Source organism: Phocoena phocoena, chromosome 15, assembly GCF_963924675.1.
Source record: "Phocoena phocoena chromosome 15, mPhoPho1.1, whole genome shotgun sequence".
NCBI lineage: Eukaryota > Metazoa > Chordata > Mammalia > Artiodactyla > Phocoenidae > Phocoena > Phocoena phocoena.
Genome location: NC_089233.1, coordinates 75289300 through 75311470, shown reverse-complemented (window position 1 = coordinate 75311470; position 22171 = coordinate 75289300). Strand labels below are relative to the sequence as shown.

General features: G+C 51.4%; 1 protein-coding gene across 1 annotated transcript in view; it reads left to right on the top strand.

Moving 5' to 3' along the window:
• The window catches only part of PREX1 (phosphatidylinositol-3,4,5-trisphosphate dependent Rac exchange factor 1), a 195515-nt gene that overhangs the window by 85699 nt on the left and 87645 nt on the right, over positions 1-22171 (top strand). Inside the window, exons 3-5 of the mRNA XM_065893635.1 lie at positions 1701-1823; positions 11040-11144; positions 17574-17675. Coding sequence (XP_065749707.1) covers positions 1701-1823; positions 11040-11144; positions 17574-17675 — 330 coding nt within the window. The remainder of the gene's footprint in view (positions 1-1700; positions 1824-11039; positions 11145-17573; positions 17676-22171) is intronic.

Below are 22171 nucleotides of genomic sequence, written 5' to 3'. Positions count from 1 at the left end.
AGCTTGTGTTATTGTCCAGGGGGGTCTCTGCTTCTGCCAACATAGGCGTGGCCTTTGCGTGTGTTATTTTACACAAATGGAGCCATATTGGAATCGCATGTGGCACCGTGATTCCCCCCCTCCCCCCGCAGTATATATCAAGGATCGTTCCAGGGCTCCAGATCCATTTCTACAGACCTGCAGATTCTTTTCACAGGCTCAAAGTATTTCAGAATATGGCATGTATTTAAATATAGCCAATCCCCTTTATTTAACTGTTTGACGAGTCCCCATTAATGGATATTTGGCTTTTGTCTAATCTTTTACTAGTGCACATAAGGCTGCAGTATATGGTCTTGGCCATCCACCCAGTGCTCAACCTGGGTGCAATGAACAAGTTGGGCTGGACGATTCTTTGCCATGGGGGCTGTCCTGTGTATTATAGGACGTGTAGTGGCATCGCTGGCCTCTACCTATGAGACGCCGGTAGGATCCTTCTCCCCAGTTTGTGACAACTGAAAATGTCCCCAAACATTGGCAGATGTCCCCTGGGAGGCAAAACTAGCCCTGGTTGGAAATGACTGGTCAAAAGGTTAAATTCTGAAATGTACAGTTATGGGTCAGATTGTGCATTTCAAACTTTATAGGTTCCTGTGGGGAAGCAGGCACTCATATATTGTTTGTGAGAGTTTAAATGGCACATTTGGAGCATCCTTCCCTATTGTATTTTCTGCTATCAGGTCATTTTAATAGGTGCCTGGAAGTACCCTCGTCGTTTTTAAAAACCAGTCCTACGTGTATGCATGTGGCTGATTCACTTCGCTGTACGGCAGAAAGTAACACAACCTTGGAAAGCAATTATACTCCAATAAAAAAAGAAATCAGTCCTATGGTTGGACATACCAGGTGTGTCTGGCCGTGATGAAGATTGTGATGGATGTCTTGGTATATATTCCTCTGCAGGCTGAGTGTGAAGTTCAGTTCCGCTGCTTCACTGGCCCACGGGACCTTGGGAATGTTAATCCTCTTCTCTGAGCGTCCGTTCTTCCTCTGTGAATTGGGGATGATAATAGCTCTTGCCTCGTGGAGTTATAGTGAGGATTAGATGCTATAAGTGCATATAAAGTTACTGGTACAGGATTAGGCATTAATCCTGTTTAGTAAACGTTGGCAGTATTTTTGTTAGTATCATGATTTCTGTTAGCTCCAGCGTATATGAGACTGCCCGTTTTCCTACACCCTCCTCGCCTGCACTGGGGGATTATGTATTTTTTTTTAAAGATTTATTATTTATTTAATTTATTTTTGGCTGTGTCCGGTCCTGGTTACGGCACGTGGGATCTTTGTTGAGGCATACGGGATCTTTTGTTGTGGTGCGTGGACTTCTCTCTAGTTGTGGCGTGCAGGCTGGGCGGGTGGGCTCTGTAGCCGTGGCACGCGAGTTCCAGAGCGCGTGGGCTCTGTAGTTTGCGGCACGCAGACTCTCTAGTAGAGGTGTGAGAGCTCAGTAGCTGTGGCACATGGGCTTAGTTGCCCTGCGGCATGTGGGATCTTAGTTCCCTGACCAGGGATCAAACCCACGTCCCCTGCATTGCAAGGTGGATTCTTCACCACTGGACCACGAGGGAAGTCCCTATGTATTTTTTTTTTTTTTATGCTTCATTTTGGTCTCCTCTACGCCTCGATTAATGTTCTCCTTGGGCCTCATTTTTCCCTCGCAGATCCTGTTCTCAAACATTGAAGACATCCTGGAAGTTCATAAGGATTTCCTGGCTGCCTTGGAGTTTTGTTTACATCCGGAGCCTCAGTCTCAGCATGAACTTGGGAATGTTTTCTTAAAATTCGTGAGTACGATGCCCCAGCCCCTACCAGAGCCTGCAGCTTTTGGGGAGTGGGCTTCTCCCCCGGCTCCCCATTCCATCCACCCTTGGCTAGCTTCGTCTGCAGGTCTATCTGGGAGGGGGAGAGGCAGGTGGGCAGGTGGGTCCAGCCTCCACCCCGGGAACAATGGGCAGAGGGTTGGACCCAGCAGGCTGGGGCTCTTTTTAGTTGGCTCTCCCTCCCTTTAATGTTATGTAGAGTGTGGTCCCCTTTTCCTCAGAGCTCTTTGCTGAATGACTGCGTCCTGGGGCTCCTCCTGGCCTGGCCTGGCGGGGCCCCTCTGCTGCAGCCTGACCAAGAGGGTGGACTGGGGTCAGACACACCTGCATTTGAGTCCCAGTCTGGCCACCCACTGGCCACCGAGGGTGTCTGACCCTTGGGTGCCCCCTTGGACTGCTGGACAGGGAGACTGATCCTTGTTGTAATAGCCACTCTCTTCCCAAGTCACTTAGAATTGTGAGGGGACAGCTGGAGGAAGCAGGGCAGCCTAGCCCACAGGAGGCAACTGCTTTTCTCTACCTGTGCTGCGTGGGACCCTCCCCACTGGGAGGAAACCCGCACTGGCCTCACGGGCATGAGGCCTGGGCCAGATTCCAGTCCTCTCTGAGCCTCAGTGTCCTCCTCAGATGGAGCAGTAGGGATAATGGTGCCTCCTTGGGTTGATGGAAGGACTCAAAGAGGTAAAGCAACAAAGTGTGTAGCCGAGAGCAGCAGTTCTCAACCAGGGGGTTATTTTGCCCCCAGGGGACATTTGGCCACATCTGGAGACATTTTTGGTTGCCACAGCTTGGGGAGGGGGCCATGCTACTGGCTTCTAGTGCGTGGAGGCCAGCGATGCCACCAGATAGCCCATAATGTGCAGGTCCCCACAGCAGAGGATTATCCGACCTCAAGTGTCAGCGGTGCTGAGATGAGAGACCTTGGCCTGGAGCAAGCACTGGGTCCATGTCGGTGCTTACTTTCATTGTCATTGTCATCGTTACTAACTCCCTTCTCCAGGGAATCACATCTGTGTGGTCTGAGATTAGCATGGCAGAGCTGGGCTGCTCGTGGGCTGTGTCATCCTTGGCAAGTTGTTTTAACTTGTCTGTGCCTCAGTGTCCTCACCTATAAAATGGGTAAAAAACTAGACCTGACCCTTGATGTCCTTGAGGATCGAGTGAGCTAATACAAGGAAGGAGAGGGCTCCGAACAGCTCCTGGCCCACAGTAAGTGCTCACTAAATGTTGGCTATTAGCTCTTCACGTGGCCACCATTCCTCAGCGTTTGAAATAGGATGAATGTGAGAGCAGACGGGTGAGATGGGCACTAATGGAGGGCGTGGTGCAGGGCAGGGATGTGATCTGCTTTGCATTTAAAGGGCTGCTGCTGGGGAAGCGGGGAGACCAGGAAGAGGTCACTGCACGTCTGAGATGATGGTGCCCATCGGCCAGGGTGGTAGCCGTGCATGTGGTGAGAGGGGCTAGTGGCAGTACTGGTTAAGGACACATCTTGTTTTTTTTTCTCTTCCCGAGCCGCGGGGCTGGCAGGATCTTAGTTTCCCAACCAAGGATTGAACCCAGGCCCTAGCAGTGAAAGCACCGAGTCCTAACCACTGGACCGCCAGGGAATTCCCCAGGACAAGTATCTTGAATAGGAAAATAGAAAAAATGGGAGGGACAGTCTTCCCTTTGGGTTCAGAGGAAGGAGTGAGGCCCTATTTCTCTGGAGCCAGGCTGCTTAGGTTCCATTCTCTGTTCTATCACTGAAAAGCTGAGTGACCTTGGGCAAGTGACTTCACCTCTCCAGGCCTCAGTCTCCAACTCTGTAAAATGGGAGTAATGATAGTACCTGCTGTATGGTGCTGTCATGAGGATGAAATGAGTTAATTCGAGTAAAGCAGTGAGATCTGGCCTGGCTCCAAGCTGGTGCTGTATGAGTGTCAGCAATGGGTGTTATTCCAGCTGGGGCACCAAGGAAGGCTTTTGGGAGGTGGTGGCATAGTTGGGGACGCCCGTGACATGATGACATCTGAGCTGAAAGTGGAACAGTCCATACTTTAGACGAAGTGGGGGAGGGGTCCTCAGGGTGCATTTTCCAGCTTGCCGATAACTCCAGGCCCCATGTGTCCCCCGACTTCTCTGCCTGAGCCGCAGAGGTGTGGTAAGCAGGTTTAGCGCACTGGCCAGTGAGGGTCTCCGGCTCCTGAGTCCCTACTTGGGCTAATTTGCTCAGAGATGCAGGGGACGGCTGGAGGAAGGAAGGTGGGGATTTTAGAGCCCAGGAGGCAGCCTCTTTTCCATACCCTCTGCTGCGCTGCCCGGAACCCTCCTCATGTAGCCTCATCAAACTGGACATCTGTGAGGGCAGTGCCTACCCTCAGAATCCTCATGTGCCTACGGTGGATGTTCAGGCCTTTGTGGGGAGTCAAAAAAACTTATTTAAAAGGGTAATTTGCATCATTATTGGACGTGGAAAATGAGTGTCTCTTGCTATTAAAAATAAATGCAATAGAAACCAAGCTGTGTTACAGCATTCCGTCTAGAAACTCTTGCCCACCTGAGTCTCTGAGCCTGAGACCTGCGCTGGGTTTGATCAAAAGGAAGATGAATGGTGTCAGACTGGCTTTGGTGTCACAGCACACCTTGCTGAGACCCTTCCTTGAGGTAATTGGAACAGCTGAAAAAGGAGTCAGCTTTCTCCACGTATGATTCAGTGTTTTTAATTTAAAGTCATGTTTTTCATTTAACATTTGCAATCATCACCCCGCTCCCCCCAGGCTCATGGCAGACGGTGCTGAGTTCTTTTTAAAAGCGGCCACTGCTGTAGGCTGGTTTCCAGGAGCTGGAGGCCTGCGTACAGGTGGCCTGTTGGAAGCAGCTGAAGAAGGTTGCACAGTCTCCACCTGGCCTGACCCCACCTGGGGTTGGGGGAGCTCTGGAGCTGGCGTGCCTCTTCCTTCAGGTCGTCCTGAATTGCCATGAGGTGGCGGGGCCTTTGCACCCCCATTGGACATGGGCTGTCCCGGGGAGTGGGTGGACAGCCTCGGGCCAGCCAGGCAGCTGTCTCAGACTGAGGACGGAGGGACTCACAGATAGGACACACTCACCACAGCATCCCCCGACAGCCCCAAAGGGAGGGGGCACCAGGGCCAGCCAGACAGCATCGGGGTTGTAAGGTGGTGACTGGGAACAGAGCTCTGTGGACAGGCTCTCCAGGAGAGGAAGGGGCACATCAGACCCTGTGAGGGGCCCTGGCTTACAGACCAGTTCACCGCTGCTGCCCAGCCAGTGGACAGTGGGGGACTCCCTCACACCCTCACCCCCAAACCCAACCACTAACTACTGAGGTGATTGCAAACTAGCACTCAGTGAACCTTCTCTTTGTGCTGGGTGCTGGTCTGAGTGCTTTACGTATATTAATTCATTACAACGTCACAACAACCTTTAACGGTGGGTGCTGTTATTATACCCACTCTACAGATGAGGAAACTGAGGCCCAGAGAGGGTAAGTCAGTGCGCAAGCTTACCCAGGCAGTGAGTGTTGGAGCCAGGATTTGAGCCAATGTCGTCTGACTCCTGGACTTGTGTTTCTCACCGTCTTACATGATAAAGTCCCTTTATATCATTATTAAGCACCTACTGTGCACCAGGCACTGTCCTTGGCCCTGAGGATGGTGCCCTAAATAAGACAGATTTGCTTTTTGCTGCCATGAGGCTCCATGAGGAGGGTTAGTCAGCTGACAGAGGAGCTCGTTTCAGACGTGGACGTGGGTTTGTGAAGAATATAAAATGCAGATGTGAGGAGTGACTCTCCTTGAGGTTGTCTGAAGTTGGGAAGTCAGGGACAGGGTTGCTAGATTGAGCAAATAACAACACCCAGAATGGTGGGTGTTTGGATGAATTTGGATTTCAGGTAAGCGACAAATAATATTTTAGCATAAGTATGTCTCATACAATGTTTGGGACATACTTCTACTGAAACACGATTTGTGGTTTATCTGACATGAGCACTCAGCTGAGCGTCTTGTGTTTTATCTGGCGATCCTGGTCAGGGAAGGCTTCTGTGAGGTGGTGACGTAGGGGATCTTGGAGAAGGATATTCCACATGGAGAGGAAGCCAGGGCAGCGGCCCTGGATGGAGCAGGCTTGGTCCACTGGAGGAAGGCAGGGAGGCCAGAGTGGTTGGAGCGGAGTCAGTGGTGGAGCGAATCCAGGGATGTCATGGGGGGGCCCTGTCCTGCAGGGACTGCATTATGAGAGTTGGAGGGTTTAGCAAGAATTGGTGTGGTCTGTGTTAGGTTTTAGCCTCTTCACCCCACAGCTGTGTGGACAGGCGGAAGATAGCTTGCGGAAAGTGACCTGAATCTCATACTCCCCTCCCCACCAGAGAGGTCTATATGGCCAGCTCCTTCCCTTCTCCAAGTCTCAGTCTTTGTGGGTGTGAAATGAGTGGTTGGGAGCAGATGGTCTCCGTGGAGCTAGTGTCACCCCCTGGGTACTGTGGACGGCAGCCACCACTTCTGATAATCCTCGAGATCTCTCTGGGGGCTAAAGCCTCTCCCCCAGCTGTCCCCAGCTGGCAGCTGTCCTCTTCTCCTCCCTCACAGCCCAAATCCGTGGCCACACGCCCCCCATCCCCACGTCTGTGTGTGCACAATGGTTTGTCCATTTCCTCCAAGACAAACAAGCAAAGCCCCACGGGGCGCCCCTAGGAGGAAATTGAACGCTTGGCCTCTTAGCTGTCAAGGGTAGCATTTCCACATTTGCTGCATCTTCGGCCTGCGATGCAGCTGGGGTTGAGCTCAATGAAAGGAGATGGGAGTGATGAAACTCGGCATGGTTTTGAAGAGGGGTGTTGTCATTTACTAAACTTAACTTCTCCAAGTCTCAAGCCTTCTCCCCTGCCCTTTTCACAGGCTGAAGGAGAGGATGACATTACACAGTGTGTCAGAGAAGGGGCTCAGGGAATGAGGAATGACAAACCTGTGGCGATCTTATGACTTATTCCCCTCTCCTGCATCCGTGGCAGACATTGCTAGTCAATCACAGCATTCTCCATGGGGTTCCAGAATTCTTCTCACTAGTGTTCCAGACAGCAGTACTTATTGATTGGGGTTGGCATGTGAGAATGAACAGATTTGGCTGTGCTTCTTGGTCCAAGCCCTTCATGGTACAGATGGAGATGAACAGGGAGACGGTCATCACACCAGACTTGGGTCCATGTTTTTCATTTTCTTCCCCTTTTAGAGTGTGCATATATTAGTACTGTCTTCACTGCGAGTGACAAAAACAACTCAAATAGGCTTAAAAAAAAAAAAGGACTTTATTGGCCTATATTTAAATGAAATATTCAGAGTGTGTTGACATCAGGTATAGCTGAATCCAGGACCCCATATGATGTTTTCAAAACTTGGTTTTTCTTTGTCTCTAGGCTCTGCTTTCCTCTGTTTCGGCTTAATTCTTAGCGTGGTGGCAGAGGTGACCCTCAGCAGTTTCAGGGTGACAGTCAGCTAGCTTAGTAACAGAAGTTCAAAGAGAGCTTCTCTTCACAGCAGTTCCAACCTGAGTCCTTAAGGGCTCTCACTGGCCCAGTTTGGGTCGCATGGCCATTGCTGCCAGGACCGGGAGCTCTTTGATTGGTTTGGCCTGGGTCACACGCTCACGCATGGTGCCTGGGAGTGGAGTGGAGTCAGTGGGGTCAGAGTGTAGGAGGCAGATTCCCCAGGGGAAAAAGTGGGGGCTGTGACCAGAACAAGGGGGAATGGATGCTGGGTGGGTGAAACAACACACGGGCCAGCGAAAAGCTGAGGCTGCATTGCAGTGCACCAGGGTTGTCCGGAAGAAACGTGGGGCTGGTGTGAGGGTCTCGGGCACCACTCAATTCCTCCCTCTGCTCTCTTGCTTCATTCATCAAATATACACGAGGCCTGCACTCTCTCTGGGACTTCAGTCCCCACTGGCCGTAGCCGTGACCTCATCAGTTTGCAAAGCCTGCCTCCATGGAGCTCATGGTCCAGGGTGTGGTTGTGGGGAGGTGGACAGTGCAAGAATGAGAAATCAGATATACCGGGAGGCGAGAGCCACCACAGTCCTCAAAATCTGCCTGGTGCCTTCCCTGGTGGCCTTCCCCCGACCTAAGAGTACACTCAGCTCCCTTCCTCCTGACTCTGCCTGTCTCTTTTTTACCATCAAATCCTACCCATCCGGGCTTCCCTGGTGGCGCAGTGGTTGAGAATCCGCCTGCCAATGCAGGGGACACGGGTTCGTGCCCCGGTCCGGGAGGATCCCACGTGCCGCGGAGTGGCTGGGCCCGTGAGCCATGGCCCATGAGCCTGCGCGTCCGGAGCCTGTGCTCCGCAACGGGAGAGGCCACAGCAGTGAGAGGCCCGGCCCGCGTACCGCAAACAAAACAAAACAAAACCTACCCATCCACTGTCCCACCTGTCCTAGATGGATTCACCAAGGGGATGATGAATTTGCTGAAATAGTAACCATGGTAATAATAGCAACATCGACAACAGCAATAACAATAGCGGCTAATAGTTAAGGAGCCCTTACTATGCACTGTTTTACGCGTTTACTATGAATTCACCTGATAACCCTCACAGCGACCTTATGACGGGGAGGTCATGACTGTCTATAATTTATAGGCACGAATGCAGAGGCTCTGAAACATTACGTGCCTTGCCCAAGGTCACAGAGCTGGCGAGCTGGGGAGTCGGGCTGTGAACCTGGGTGGTCTGGCTGTAGAGCCTGGACTTGCGAGCTGGGGAGTCGGGCTGTGAACCTGGGTGGTCTGGCTGTAGAGCCAGGACTTGCGAGCTGGGGAGTCGGGCTGGGAACCTGGGTGGTCTGGCTGTAGAGCCTGGACTTGCGAGCTGGGGAGTCGGGCTGTGAACCTGGGTGGTCTGGCTGTAGAGCCTGGACTTGCGAGCTGGGGAGTCGGGCTGTGAACCTGGGTGGTCTGGCTGTAGAGCCTGGACTTGCGAGCTGGGGAGTCGGGCTGGGAACCTGGGTGGTCTGGCTGTAGAGCCTGGACTTGCGAGCTGGGGAGTCGGGCTGTGAACCTGGGTGGTCTGGCTGTAGAGCCTGGACTTGCGAGCTGGGGAGTCGGGCTGTGAACCTGGGTGGTCTGGCTGTAGAGCCTGGACTTGCGAGCTGGGGAGTCGGGCTGTGAACCTGGGTGGTCTGGCTGTAGAGCCTGGACTTGCACTTACGAGGCTGATGCTGATTGTAGCCATGGGGGCTTCGGTGTCTTATCTGGGAGCTGTGCTAATAGCAGGGCCTCTAGGCTCTTGGCTGCCGAGCCGGACATCAGCGTGGGGGTTAAGAGAGGTCGGATCCTCCTTCTGCCGCTCCGCTAGGTGTGAGACCCTGGGCTCATGACCTTTCACTGGTTTCCCATGTGTGAATGGGTTGAATACCGTGATGACCGGGTCAGGTTACTGTGAGGTAGAGTGAGTCTACCCGCACGCATTCCAGGAGAGCAGAGGGTGGCGTGTCCTAACTGCTCAGTACATACTACGTGTTGGCCGTCGGCTCTGGCTGTGGACACTTCGCTGCTCAGGGCATCTGCTCAGATGGTGTACACGGAGCCCCAGGGGGAGCTGGGCCGGGTTGGGGTGGCTTACTGATTCTGAAACCCATTCTCTCTCCTCGTTGGTTTCCTCTTTCCTGCAGCCACCCACCGGCAGGATGACTGGGGGCTTGTGCAGAAGCAAGACGAGCTGCTTACTTTGCAGACCCACCTTTTCCTTCCTTAGCTTCTTGGGGTCTCCTGGCCACCCCCCAGCCCAAGGTCAAGGCCCTTCAGCCACCTTCAGCCCTTCCTGTCCTGCAGCCTTCCCCAGGACATCCTTGTTTGGGGTTTGGTGGGTTGGAAGGAGGTGTTCTGTGAGCCTTTGGGAACTGAGTATGCTCAGTGGAGAGCTTCCTGCTAACTAAGACGGCTCCTGTCCCTTTCAGTCCCGGAAACCCTGACTGATGGTTACAGACCTGGTGACTCACGGGTGACCTCTAGGCTGGAAAGAGTCCAGCTTTGGGCTCAGGGGTATCTGGAGGTCAAGAGAACTATCCCCCTGCCTCAGCAGTGCCACTGCTGTGTGGCAGTGACCAGAGATCTACTTGTTCCCCCAAATTCCCGAGTCTTATTTAGACTCTTCTGGTTCATATATACAGGGCATTGCACCTAGTAGGTGTGTAGAGTTCATTCATTTAGTAAGTATTTATTGAGGGCCTACTGTGTGCCAGGCATTGTGCTAGGACCTGGGGACACCTCAGTGAACAAGAGGATGTGGTCACTGCCTTCAGGGAGCCGACTGCCAAGTGGGAAAAGACAGATGATGAACAAATAATCTGGATAATTCCAGATTGTGAGAATGCTATAAAGAAAATGAAGACGGGGGTGGGGGGATGATAGAGTACATCTGAGTGGCCACTTTAGCTAGGGGTCATTTGAGGAGGTGGCATTTGAGTTGAGACCCGAATGCTGGGGAGTAGCCAGGCTTTGGGCAAAAGTGTTCCAGGTAGAAAGAACAGCAAGAGCAAAGGCCCTGAGGTAGGAACAGGCTTGGCAAGTTCAAGGAGCAGATAGAAGGCCAGTGAGATGAGATCAGAGAAACTCAGGGTCACATTGTCTGGCCCTTGAAAGGTATAATAAAGTGTTGGATTTCATTCCTAGTGTAATAGAACACCACTGGAGGGTTTTAAGCAGTGGGGTGACACAATCTGACTTGTGTGTTGATTGTAAAGACATTTATTGAGCACTTCTTGTATGCTGAAACCTCACCTATTAAATCATTTAATTTCAGTAACAATCCCATGAGTTAGGGCCTATAATTAACTCCACCTTAACAGATGAGGAAACCAAGGTCAGGTAACTTGCCCAAGTTCACAGCTGGAAATGCACAGCCAGGGTTCAAGCCCAGGCTGCCTGGCTTGAGTCTGTGTACTTGACCCTGGGCCCTGCTGCTTCCTGAGAGGTTACTGGGTGCAGAACTGGGGCAAGAGTGGAGGCTGAGAGGCCTGTAGTGAGTGGGAGCGACTTCATGTGAAATCCCGCCTGCTGGGTATGTCTCAGGGTCAGGGTGTGGGGTAGGCCTTTCCTCCCAGGCCTGCTGGCCCAGCTGTCCATACATCTCAGAGCGTCTGCCTTCCTGCCATGACCTGTCTCCCACAGGCTCTGTCCTTGTCTTGCAGAAGGACAAGTTCTGCGTATATGAAGAATATTGCAGCAACCACGAGAAGGCCCTGCGTCTGCTTGTGGAGCTGAACAAGATCCCCACCGTGCGGGCCTTCCTTTTGGTGAGTTAACCATTGCCCCTGCTTCTCCCTTCCTCTCTGCCTCAGCCTTGCGAATCCACACAGACCCATGGTACCTGATCCCTTCCTCAGCTAGGGCAGTCTGTGTACAGCAGGTATCGCAAACGTTTTCTGTAAAGGGCTAGATAGTGAATAATTTTTGCCTTTTTGCATCATAGAGCCCTGTCATCACGACTCTACTCTGCTGCTGTAGCATGAAAACAGCCATAAGTAATGTGTAAGAAATGAGCATGGCTGTATTCCAATAAAACTTTATTTATAAAAATAGGCATAGAGGGCTGGATTGGCTCTAGGGCCAAATTTGCCAATTCCTGTTTAAAGTAATGATCCTGATAAGACTGATAACAATAGTATTAATAATTGTATTCAATATTATTCGTCTTATTTAATTATAAGTGAAAGAAAATCTGGTTAAAATTGGCTTAAGGAAAAAAAAGATTTACTGGTTCACTTTCTTTGGAAAGACCTGAGAGAGCTTCAGGTACAGCAGAATCTGGGTGTTCCAGTGACATCATCAGGAGTGTGTCTCTTGGTTCTGCTTTTCTCACGTTGGCTCCATTCTCAGGCAGGCTCTCCGCATGTGGTGGCAACGTAGCCTCCAGTGGCTCCATGCTTATACCTCTCCTAGCCGAGCAACTCCAGGATAAAGAGGGCTCCTCTTTTCTAATGGTAACAACAAAAATTCTGGGTCTGATGCTCATTGGCTCAGCTTGGCTCAAGACCATATCCGTGAACCAGTTGCTGTAGACAGAGGGATTGGCTGGTGCTCGGATCGGTCACTTCTCGAGCTGGAGGGCGGGGTCAACTCCATTCATACTACAGGCCCTAAGGCTGTGGGTGGATCCCTAAAGGATGTTGGTTTGCACTTGTGGAAGTAAGTTGGGAATGGATGTTGGTCAGGCAAAACCACAGACACCCATCATGGTCTTTCCTACAATCGCACCATTCACTTGTGTATAAAACGGGTTCTCATTTGTGACCTCCTTGGAGCTTTACCAGCTGCTGTCTGTTGTGTATGAGTTGAGGTATTCATTTGTCTGCCTTACAGACATCCCAAGTAACAGTGGTCTAAACAAGGTAGACATTTATTTCTCTCCCATGTTAAGAACGTGGAAGTAGGCAGTCTGGGGGTGGTATGGGGGTCCCAGTGTCAGGGGCCAGTGCCCTAGTATGTGCCCTCATCGATATGGTCTAAGACGACTTCTCACCACTTCCACACTCCAGGTGGTGGGATGCAGGAAGGGTGGGAAGGAGGGCCTGCCCCTCCCCTTTTAAGGGCACAGTAGGAAGCTGCACACATCTGCTCAGATCCCATTGGCCAGAACTTAGTCACGTGGCCACACCTAGCTGCAAGGGAGGCTGGGAAATGTAGGCTTTATTCTGGGCAGCCCTGTGCCCAGCTGAAAATTCTTTCGCTTTGGAAGAAGAAATACATTCAGGGACACCGCATAGCCTTTGCCGCAGGTGGTTTTGACGACTCCAAAATATTAAGTGACTTCCTGAGAGTACATACTTGAAAAGTGATCGAGCTTCTCATGGGTTCCAGTCTTCCTCTTTCGCCTCCAAATTCCCTGCTCATTCAGTCACAGACCACCCACCCCCTGAGCCCCCATGCTGTTTTATTTCCCAGTGGCACACACAGAATTCAGCACACAAAGGTAGAAGAGTTAACTGCCATGGCACGAGGAGCCTTAACCGTGTGCCCAGAGAGCTAAACTATATAGTACAATTCTTTTTTTTTTTTTTTTTAGTACAATTCTTAATTGCACTTCTCCCTAATGCACAGTCTCCAAGAAAATACTTCCAGGATCTTGATTCAGAATGTGTGTTTCCTTCACCAGTGGGTTCGTGTTGCTTGGCCCACTTCCAGTGAGCATCTGAGGCAGGGGAGCTTGGCCAGCTGATCGCCACCTTTGTCTCAAGCATCTTAGGTGTTCAGGACTGGCGCATTTTGTTGTTGGTATCTGCATCTTTACACTTCTGGTTTTTCACTTATAGTCGTAAGAGTCTGGGCACAAAGCAAAGGTAAGTCAGGTAGTATAAGGTCACACACGTGGCCACGTTTCTGTGGTTGGCCCGGGACTTTGAGGCAGCACCGCTCTGCGGTGGTCCTTCTGCCCAGGCTTGGGCTCCCTGAGTCCCACTGTCTGGACTCGGCTGTGTCTTGGGAGGCAGGAAGATGCCCAGGAGGTGTTTGCAGGGGTGCGGGAAGGAAGCGCTTCACTTCTTCTTTTTTCCTTCCTCTCTGTCCTGCAGTCTTCCTGGTAGGCCAGGCTGCCCTTTTCCTGGCAGCAGCTGGGCTGGGCCAGATTGGGCAGGGGGAGGAGGTGTGGGGTGCCAGCACACACGCCATCTGTCTCCCTCCTTGCTGGCATCTCCCAGCTTCTGGCCACCTGCAGAAGAGCCGTCTCGAGTGTATTATGGGATGTTAAGGCATTGGGAACAGACACAATCTGGCTTTCCATTCATGAGGTACTGTACACTACAGAGAGATGGGGTGGGGACTTTGTCTTTCTGTGCCTCAATTTCTTGTCTATAAAATGGGGATACTTGATTCATTTATTCATTCAACAGCTTTGTTTTGAGCACCTAGCAAGTGGTAGGGATCGTTCTAAGTACTGGCGATATAACAGTGACCAAGGCAAGAAAAGTCCCTGCTCTCATGGGGTGGCCATTCTCGTAGGGGGGACTTCCGTGGTATGTCTCATGGCATTTCGTTCTCTGCAGGAAATAAAGTGAGTTAAGGATGGCAGGAGATTTGAGCAAGTTTGGGTGGTGGCTGCTATTTTAGATGGCTCTTTGGGAACACAGTGTCTTAGGTGACATTCAAGCAGAAACCTGGATAAAGTTAAGTGAGAGAGGCAAGGAGTATCTGGAGGGAAAGCATTCTAGGTAGAGGACCTGCGAGTGCAAAGGTCCTGAGGTCCTACTGTGTTTGAGGAATAGCAAGAAGGCCAGGGTGGCTGGATTGGAGAGTATGAGAGGAAAAGTAGAAGGACATGGGGTCAGGAAGATTGAAAGAGGCCAGATAATGAAGGAGCATTTAGACAATGGGACGAATCTGAGAGTTTCAGAAAGCTTTGTTATTGCCGTGTAGCATACTTGTGACGAGTGTACTCACAGCATAATGAATATTCGCATATGTGTGCACCCATGGAACCGCCCCCTGAGATCAAGATTTAGAACACTCCACTCCAGAAGGTTCACTCCAGAAGGTTTCCTGTGCCCTTTCCCAGGCATGCCCCTCTGTGCAGCCAGAGATAACCTCTATGCCGATTTCTCTCACTAAAAGTTAGGTTTGCCTGTTCTAGGATGTTTCACGAATGGAATCACACAGGAGGCTTTTGTGCCTGCCTTCTTTCGCTCAACATAACGTCTGTGAGGTTCGTCCAGGTTGGAGCGCGTGGCAGTACTTTCGATAGAATATTCAGTTTTAGTCTGAGTGGGATGGCAAACTGTGGGAACCAATTTGCATTTTAAGCGACTCCCCTTGGCCGTGTGAGGGTAGGAGCAAGGAGACCAGGGTGGAGGCTTGTGTGAGTTTCCCAGGGCTGCTGTGACAGTGACCACAAACTGGGTGGCTTAAAACAAAATTTATTCTCTCACAGCTCTGAGGCCCGACGTCTGAGATCAAGGTGTCAGCAGGGTTCTGCTTCCTCCGAAGGCTCCGGGGAAGGGTCCTGCCTTTCCTCGTCCAGCTTCGGGTGGCCTCACGTGTTTCTTGCCTTGTGGAACCAGAACTCCAGTCTCCGCCTCCCTCTTCACACAGCTGCCTTCCCTGTGTCCTGTCCTCCTCTTAGAAGGACACGGAGCCTGTTGATTTCAGGCCCACCCTAATCCAGAATGAGAATGACCTCATCTTAATTGGACTAATTATATCTGTAAAGACCTTATTTCCAAATAAGGTCACATTCTGAGTTTCCGGGTGGACATGGCATTTGTGGGGACACTATTCAACCCACTCTGGGGCTGCTGCAATGGTCCAGGCGGGAGATGACGGTGGTGAGGGTGGGGCGGTAGCGCTTGGAGAGGTGGTTGGATTTACACAGAGTCCGATTGTCCAGCTGACACGATGTGCCATGTGGTTGGCTTTGGGGTATTAACGAATGGGAAGAATCAAAGATGTCTTCAGGGCTTAGGGCCCAAACAACTGGAAGAATGGAGGTACAATTTCCTGAAATGGTGAAGGTTGGGTAGGAGCAGGTAGGAGAGGTAAATTTAAAAATTCCCTTTTGTGGAATTCCGTGGTGGTCCTGTGGTTAGGAGTCAGCGCTTTCACTACCGAGGCCGGGTTCGATCCCTGGTTGGGGAACTAAGATTTCGCAAGCTGCGGGGTGCGGCCAAAGGAAAAAAAAAATTCCCTTTGGGATGTGTGAGGTTTAAGGATGCCTGTTAGATGTCTAGGTGGGGATTTGGGCCTAGAATCAGAGATGTGAGTCTCGGGTTTTGGGAAGGGATGGGCCAGGCTGGAGATAGAAAGCTGAGTAGTTTCTGCGTAAAGGATGGTTAAAGTGGTGAAAGTGATGGGTCTGGATGAGGTCAGCGGGGAAAGAGTGTGGATGGAAAGGACGACCCAGGGGCATGGCTGCCATTAGGAGGTTGGGAAGAGGGTGAGGATGACACCTCACCTGAATCAATTCTGTGAAATTAGGATGGTTTAAAGAAAGGATTCTCCAACGTTCTTCCCATAGTGCCTGGGGCATAATATTAGAATAGTGAATAGCTCTGTGTGTGCTTGCTTTTTTTTTGTTTTTTTAAATGAAAATCTAGGGTGTTTGGGGTGAAGAGGAATTGGTGGCTGTGACAGTCCTGTGAAAACTTCTTGATCCTGGACAAAGAGACAGGCCTTTCTCCAGCCAAGCCCTGGGGGCGTCTGGAAAGCACACCCCACTCCCAGGCTCCCTCTCTCTGCCTGGAGCTGACATCATCAGGGCAGCTTGTGGGGAGCGCTGGCTTGGAGGACAAAGGCCTGAGTGTGAGCAGTGTGGGACCTGGCACATCCCAGCTGCTGCAGCCCTGATCCCCCGTCTGTGCCAGGGCTGGATGTGGGGCTGGGAGCCATGCAGCTCCTGCTAGAGCAGGGACCCAGGGTCCCTGGGACTATTTCTCTAAGGAGAGGGTCCCCAAAGATCCCCGAGAGGCAGAGGACTTAGCTCTGAGACTTGGGCCAGTGCTTCTGGCCTCTGAGCGCCAGTTTGCGCATCTGGAATAGGGATCTTGCTTATTCTAGGGCTGTGATGATGAACTTTACCTATGGGTGAAACGCAAGGCACAGAGCCTTAGGCCTGGTAAGCACACGGTCTTATTTTACCTTGACTATAAGCAGGGAAATCGTCTGCTTTTTTGGGCAGTTCCCCAGTGCTTGGAACTGTGCCCGGCACATAGTAAGCATACAGTGTGTATTTGGAGGATGAATGAATGAATAAATGATTGGATGGGAATCCACTTTCCCAAGAGTCCCGTTCCATTTCCATTCTGCTAGCACGGTGTTGAGGCGGAAGGCTGAGACCCCTTCAGTGCTGGCAGCTTGTTCATCCATTCACTAGTCCATTCATCCATTCATTAGTCTGTTCCTTCATTCATTCATACATTGGGCACACAGTGAGCCCTAGGGACCCAGGACTGTGAGGGGCGTGGTGGGAGACCACAGACATGTAACTCGGTACCCTTCTTTCCCGTGCATGACTTTCGACTTCACTACGGATAGGTTCTCCATAAACAATGCCTAGTTTTGTTTTGTGTGTCATTAAAAGCTTTATGTAAATGGGTTCATACCATATGTATCCTTTTGTTTTCCTTTTGTGCTCAAGAGCGTGTTTTCAAGGTTCACCCACATGGCTATACATAGATTTAGTTCTCCCGTTTTCACCACTGCGTGGTGTGGAAATGTGCTGCAAACGTTTTTCATTCTCCAGTTGATGGATATTTAGGTTGCTTTCCACTTTTTGCTGTTTCAAGCAAGACAGTTTTGAGTGTCCGTGTTCCTGTGTCCTGTGCATGTGTGTGTTTCTGTAGAATGAGGGTTGGCAGACTTTTCTGTAAAAGGCCAGATAGTAAATATTTTAGGTTTTGCAACTATAAGGTCTTTGTTACAACTACTCAGCCCTCAGACGCAGCCGTGGACGTTATGTAAACAAATGGGTATGGCTGTGTTCCAGTAAAAATTTAGTTGCCAAAACAGGGAGTAGGCAGGATTTGGCCCACGGGCAATAGTTTGCCAGCCTCTGATACAGGCTTTGGGCTGGGTTGTAGAATATACACAGTTCTTCCTCCCCTAGGTATTGTTAAGCTGCTTCCAAAGTGATTGTCTGTAGCTGCATTTTGAGAGTGCTTCCCATGATTATTTGAGGGTGGCCAAATTCCTTTGCTGTCCTTGGTGAGTTCTAACGAAGGTCTCCTGTCCCTTTTCAGAGCTGCATGCTCCTGGGAGGCCGGAAGACCACGGACATCCCTCTGGAGGGCTACCTGTTATCTCCTATTCAGAGGATCTGCAAGTACCCCCTCCTCCTCAAGGTGAGACGTTCCCCCTGTTCCTTTCCCCTATTTTGAAGCGACAGAAGATTCAGCTTTGCCTGGCTTAATCAAAAAAAAATAAAACTTGTTAGTTCAGGTAGCTGAGAAGTTTAGGGGCAGCATCGGTTTTGGGCCAGGCTGCATCCAGGCCAGGACCCTGCCTCTTTCTCCCTGGTTCAATTCCGCTTCCCACCTTTCAGCTCTTATTTTCAGCATGGTAGCAGATGGCTGTAGTTACTGTGGCTTTGCACCCTCACAAGTTCAAAGACAATGGGAAAGAGTGAGCCTCTCTTCCAGTAGCTCTGACAAAAGCCCTGAGAGTCACTCAGGCTTTGGTCATCTGTGGCCAGGAGAGTGCAATATTAGGAATGCTTTGGGCCTGAGTCATGTGCTTCAATTTGAACCAATTACAGGAAGCCTTTGCTTGTGCTGTTTGCCCTCCTCTCATATGCTTGGACTTGCGCTCTACCCCTGACCCAATCACTGTGAACTGGGTAGTGTTGTGCTTTGATTGGCTGAGATACGGTCCAATGACAGTGAGCAGGGCAGTGTTGTGTTCTGATTGGCTGAGACCACAGTCGGGTGCTCCACCCCTGAACCAATCAACCCTGAGCAAGCCAGCTCTGATTGGCACAGACTTGTGTCATGCGCTCCCACCAGTCACTGGATCCCACAGGCCAAAAGTCCAGTGATGGAGAGAGAGGGGCCTCCTCGCCCAAATCTGGGCTCTTGGTGGAAGAGGGGTGCGGGTGCAGATGCGGGGGGACAAACCAGGGCCATCGCCACACCTGATGTCTCCCTCCCCGCCCAGCCACATTTGACTTGGTCTTGGTCTTGGTCAGGCAGACCAGGGGAAGATGTGCTGCCTGCGGGAGGGCCCAAGAAGTCTCGATCCTCAACTTCCGAGTCAGCTTCCAGGCAGATCTCCAGCTGGATGCATGGCTCTGCCGCCATCCCCTGCTTTCAGCCCAGGCTTTTCCGCCCTTGGAGATGGTGGCCGTTGGCGTGAGCCTGCCCTGGCTCCATCCTGAAGGCCTTCTGTCTGACAGCTGTTTCCTGGGATCCCTGCTGGTGGATTAGTTTGGCTGGTGGTGCCTCATTCATGCACCTGCGCACTGGGGCCACACGCATCTTTGCTCCATGAGCTGAAAGGGAGAGGGGAGGGGAAAGGTACTGGGGATTCTTGAACTTGCCTTTCTGCTGGAGACGGTGTTTGGCAAGACCCTCGTGGGGGCCATCAGCTCTGCCTGTGAACACAGGCCTTTAACGTGGGTATCCGTGGGTGGTGGGACCCAGCTCTCCCTGCACCTCCTCTGGCCTGCTGCTGTTGATGCCTCCCAGGGAGCTGAAAGAACCATCTGTAGTTGTTCTTGCAGCTGCTTTGATCCCCAGACAGGTGTTGGAAATGCCATAAGTAGCTCAGCTCTTCATCTTGGTGCTGAAGAAGCTCCAGGTGGAACTTGTAAATTGGTAACCTGTGGACTGCAGTGGACCCGCAGATGTGCTTCACTTGATTCGTTTGGTGTGTTTTCCATACTTGAATCAGCTGCCGGCGTTTAAGAGGTAGTATTCTGCAGTGGTTTAGGGCAGGGGTTGGCAAAACTGTGGCCTGTGAGCCAAATCCAGCCCATGGGCTGTTTTTGTACAATCCGTGAGCTAAGAATGGTGTTTATACATTTTTTTAAGGGTTGTTAAAAAAAGCCCCCAAAACAAGCAAAGAAGAATATGTGACAGAGACCGGCTGTGGCCAGCAAAGCCTAAAATATTTACAGTCCGGCCATTTACAGAAAGAATTTGCTGACCCCTGGATTGGAGGCAGGCTTTGCAGTCACAGGCTGTCTGGGTCTGAATTCTAGCTCTGCCATTTACTGGCAGCTTAACCTTGGGAAAGTCACTTCCCTGGGCCTCAGTTTCCCTGCCTGTAATACAGCGTTTGTATTAATAGTACTGATAGGGTTGATATGATGATTAAAGATTTATTTGCTTAACTCTTACAGCAACTCAGTGAAGTAGGCACTGTGATCAGCCCCACATTAGAGATGAGACACAGAGGCACAGACAAGGGAAGTGGCCCGTTTAAGGTCTCACGTTAGGTAAGCGGGAGGAACCATGATTGGAACCTGGGCAGAGTCTGATTCTAGAGTTCTGCGCCCTAACCATCAGGCTACGCGGCCTGTTGAGAAGCACTTTGGAGAGTTAAGCCGCCCAAGTGCCGGGGTGTCGGGGATGCTGACCTTCTCACTTCCCTAGGTGGGGGTCTGGGAAGGTTGGTGGCCTTGTGTTTTGTGGCTTGGTGGCCAGTTTGCTCCTTCTTTCCTGGGCTTCAAAACCTTGAATATCTGACCCATTGGAAGAATCACCAGCTACAGCCCCAGACCCCAGCCAAGGTTCCCTAGGTACAAACACTTTGGTTTCTGGATCTTGGGAAAGTCTGGCATCCCAGTGGCCGCTTGGAGTGGCAGTTTCCGTAATGTATTGTAACAACCAGTGGGGCTGGACCCGTATGTCCTGGTGGACTCTAAGCTCTCGAGGTGAAGTCCAGGTGTTTCTGAGGCCTGCTCAGCCCCAGGGGCCACAGTCTGGCCTGGTGAGATTCCTGGACTCTGGCTTCCCAGGAGAGGAGAGGAGAGGAGAGGAGAGGAGAGAGAGAGAGAGAGAGAGAGAGAGAGAGAGAAAGAAACATTGAGGAAGCAGAGCTGTGGGTTTTCCTCCAAACCAAAGGGCTGTTTACACGTCCCGTTTCCTCCATCTCCAGCTGTGTTTTTCCGGGGCTTAGAGAGCACTGGGGCACCTGCCAGCAGGGCCTGAGATTCCTGTGGGGACGTGCCACACTCCCCACCCGACAGAATTGCTCAGAGTGTCCTGGCCTTTGGCACCCGCAGCTGGAATGTTTGCATCAGAAAACAGCTGGGATTGAGGGGAACTCTACGTACCCCTCCTGAGTTCCATTTTTCTGTCACATTTTCCAGTGGATTTTCAAAGATGATCCTATGAGCCTGGGGCAGCTGAGCCCGAACCCTCAGTCCTGCCCACACCCCCACCGATTCTGACGCCCTCGCAGATGTCCCTGTGACCCTCTGAGCCCCATTGTCTGAGCTGAACTTTGAACTGAGTAGGCGAACAGGGTCGAGGAGCCTGGGTGGGAAGGGGGACGAGGAGAAAATGAAAGTCTCTTTGGGAATAGCCCCCAAAAGCTGACCTTGAAACATTGCCTAAGAATAGCCATAACGTTCTATTCCAGCCTTCAGCCCAGGTCTGGGGTAGCCAGTTGGCATTTGCAGGCTTTGCTGAGTTTTCCATCACCGTTTCCCAGAAAATGATTCGGGTTTGGGGTGACGCCCCTGATGCTCAAATGGCAAGTGCCCGAGGGGAGACCCACTGTCACGGACCCTTTTAGTCATCGCCTGGTGACGTGCAGATCTTACTGGCACGCGCACCAGCTGCTGGCACGGCTCAGGGCCACGGTCGTGAGCAAGACAGACCCAGTGCCTGTCCCTTGGACCTTCAGTCTCGGACTGGACCCACAAGGGCCTGGTATGTAATGGAAGCGGGTTGAGGCTGGCAGGGGGCAAACAGGAGGGGCACATCTGTCTAAAGGGGCAGCTTCCCCTCCAGTCCCCTGTTCCCTTTGTCTCCTGCCTCTCTGACCCCTTGCTTTCAGTCTCCTTTGCTGATTCCTCACCTTCCAGGCCTCCAAGTGTAGGTGGGCTCAGTCCATGGGCCATTTTTCTATCCAGATTTGCACCTGCGGTGGCCTCATCCATTCCATGCCCCACCCCCCTTTTATCGTATATTCCGAAGTTGTGCGACCATCACCACAATAATTTTAGAACATTTGCATCACCCCCGAGAGAAACTCTGGATCCACGAACAGCCGCTTCCCTTTTCCCTCCTTCCTGCAGCCCCCGGCAAGCACTCATCTACTTTCTGTCTCTGTGAATTTGCCTACTCTGGGCATTTCATATGAGTGGAATCATATAATACGTAGCTTTTTGTGTCTGGCTTCTTTCACTTAGCACAGTGTTTTCAAGGTTCATCCATGTTGTAGTATACATCACCACTTCATTCCTTTTTGTGGCGGAATAATCTTCCATTGTGTGGGTATACCATGTTTTGCTTATCCATTCATCAGTTGATGGGCGCTTGGGTTGTTTCCACTTTCTGGAGATTATGAATACTGCTGCTGTGAACATCCACGTAGAAGTTTCTAGGTGGACATTCCCATGGCTTTAGACCCCATCTCTGTCCGATGACTTCCAGCCTGGACCTCGCACCTAAACCTGGTCTTGTTCTCCTGCCCACTTGACTTCTCCACTTGAAAGTCTCACAGGCACCTTCTACCCACCATATCCCAAAGCAAATGCTTGGCTCTCCCCTTCCCCCAGACCTGTCTCCCCTCCCACCTACCGCCTCGCCCTCATCTCCGTAGATGGCCAGATCAAACATTCTGGGCCCAAACTGGGCACGTCCTGGGAGCCATCTTCTGGGACAGCAGC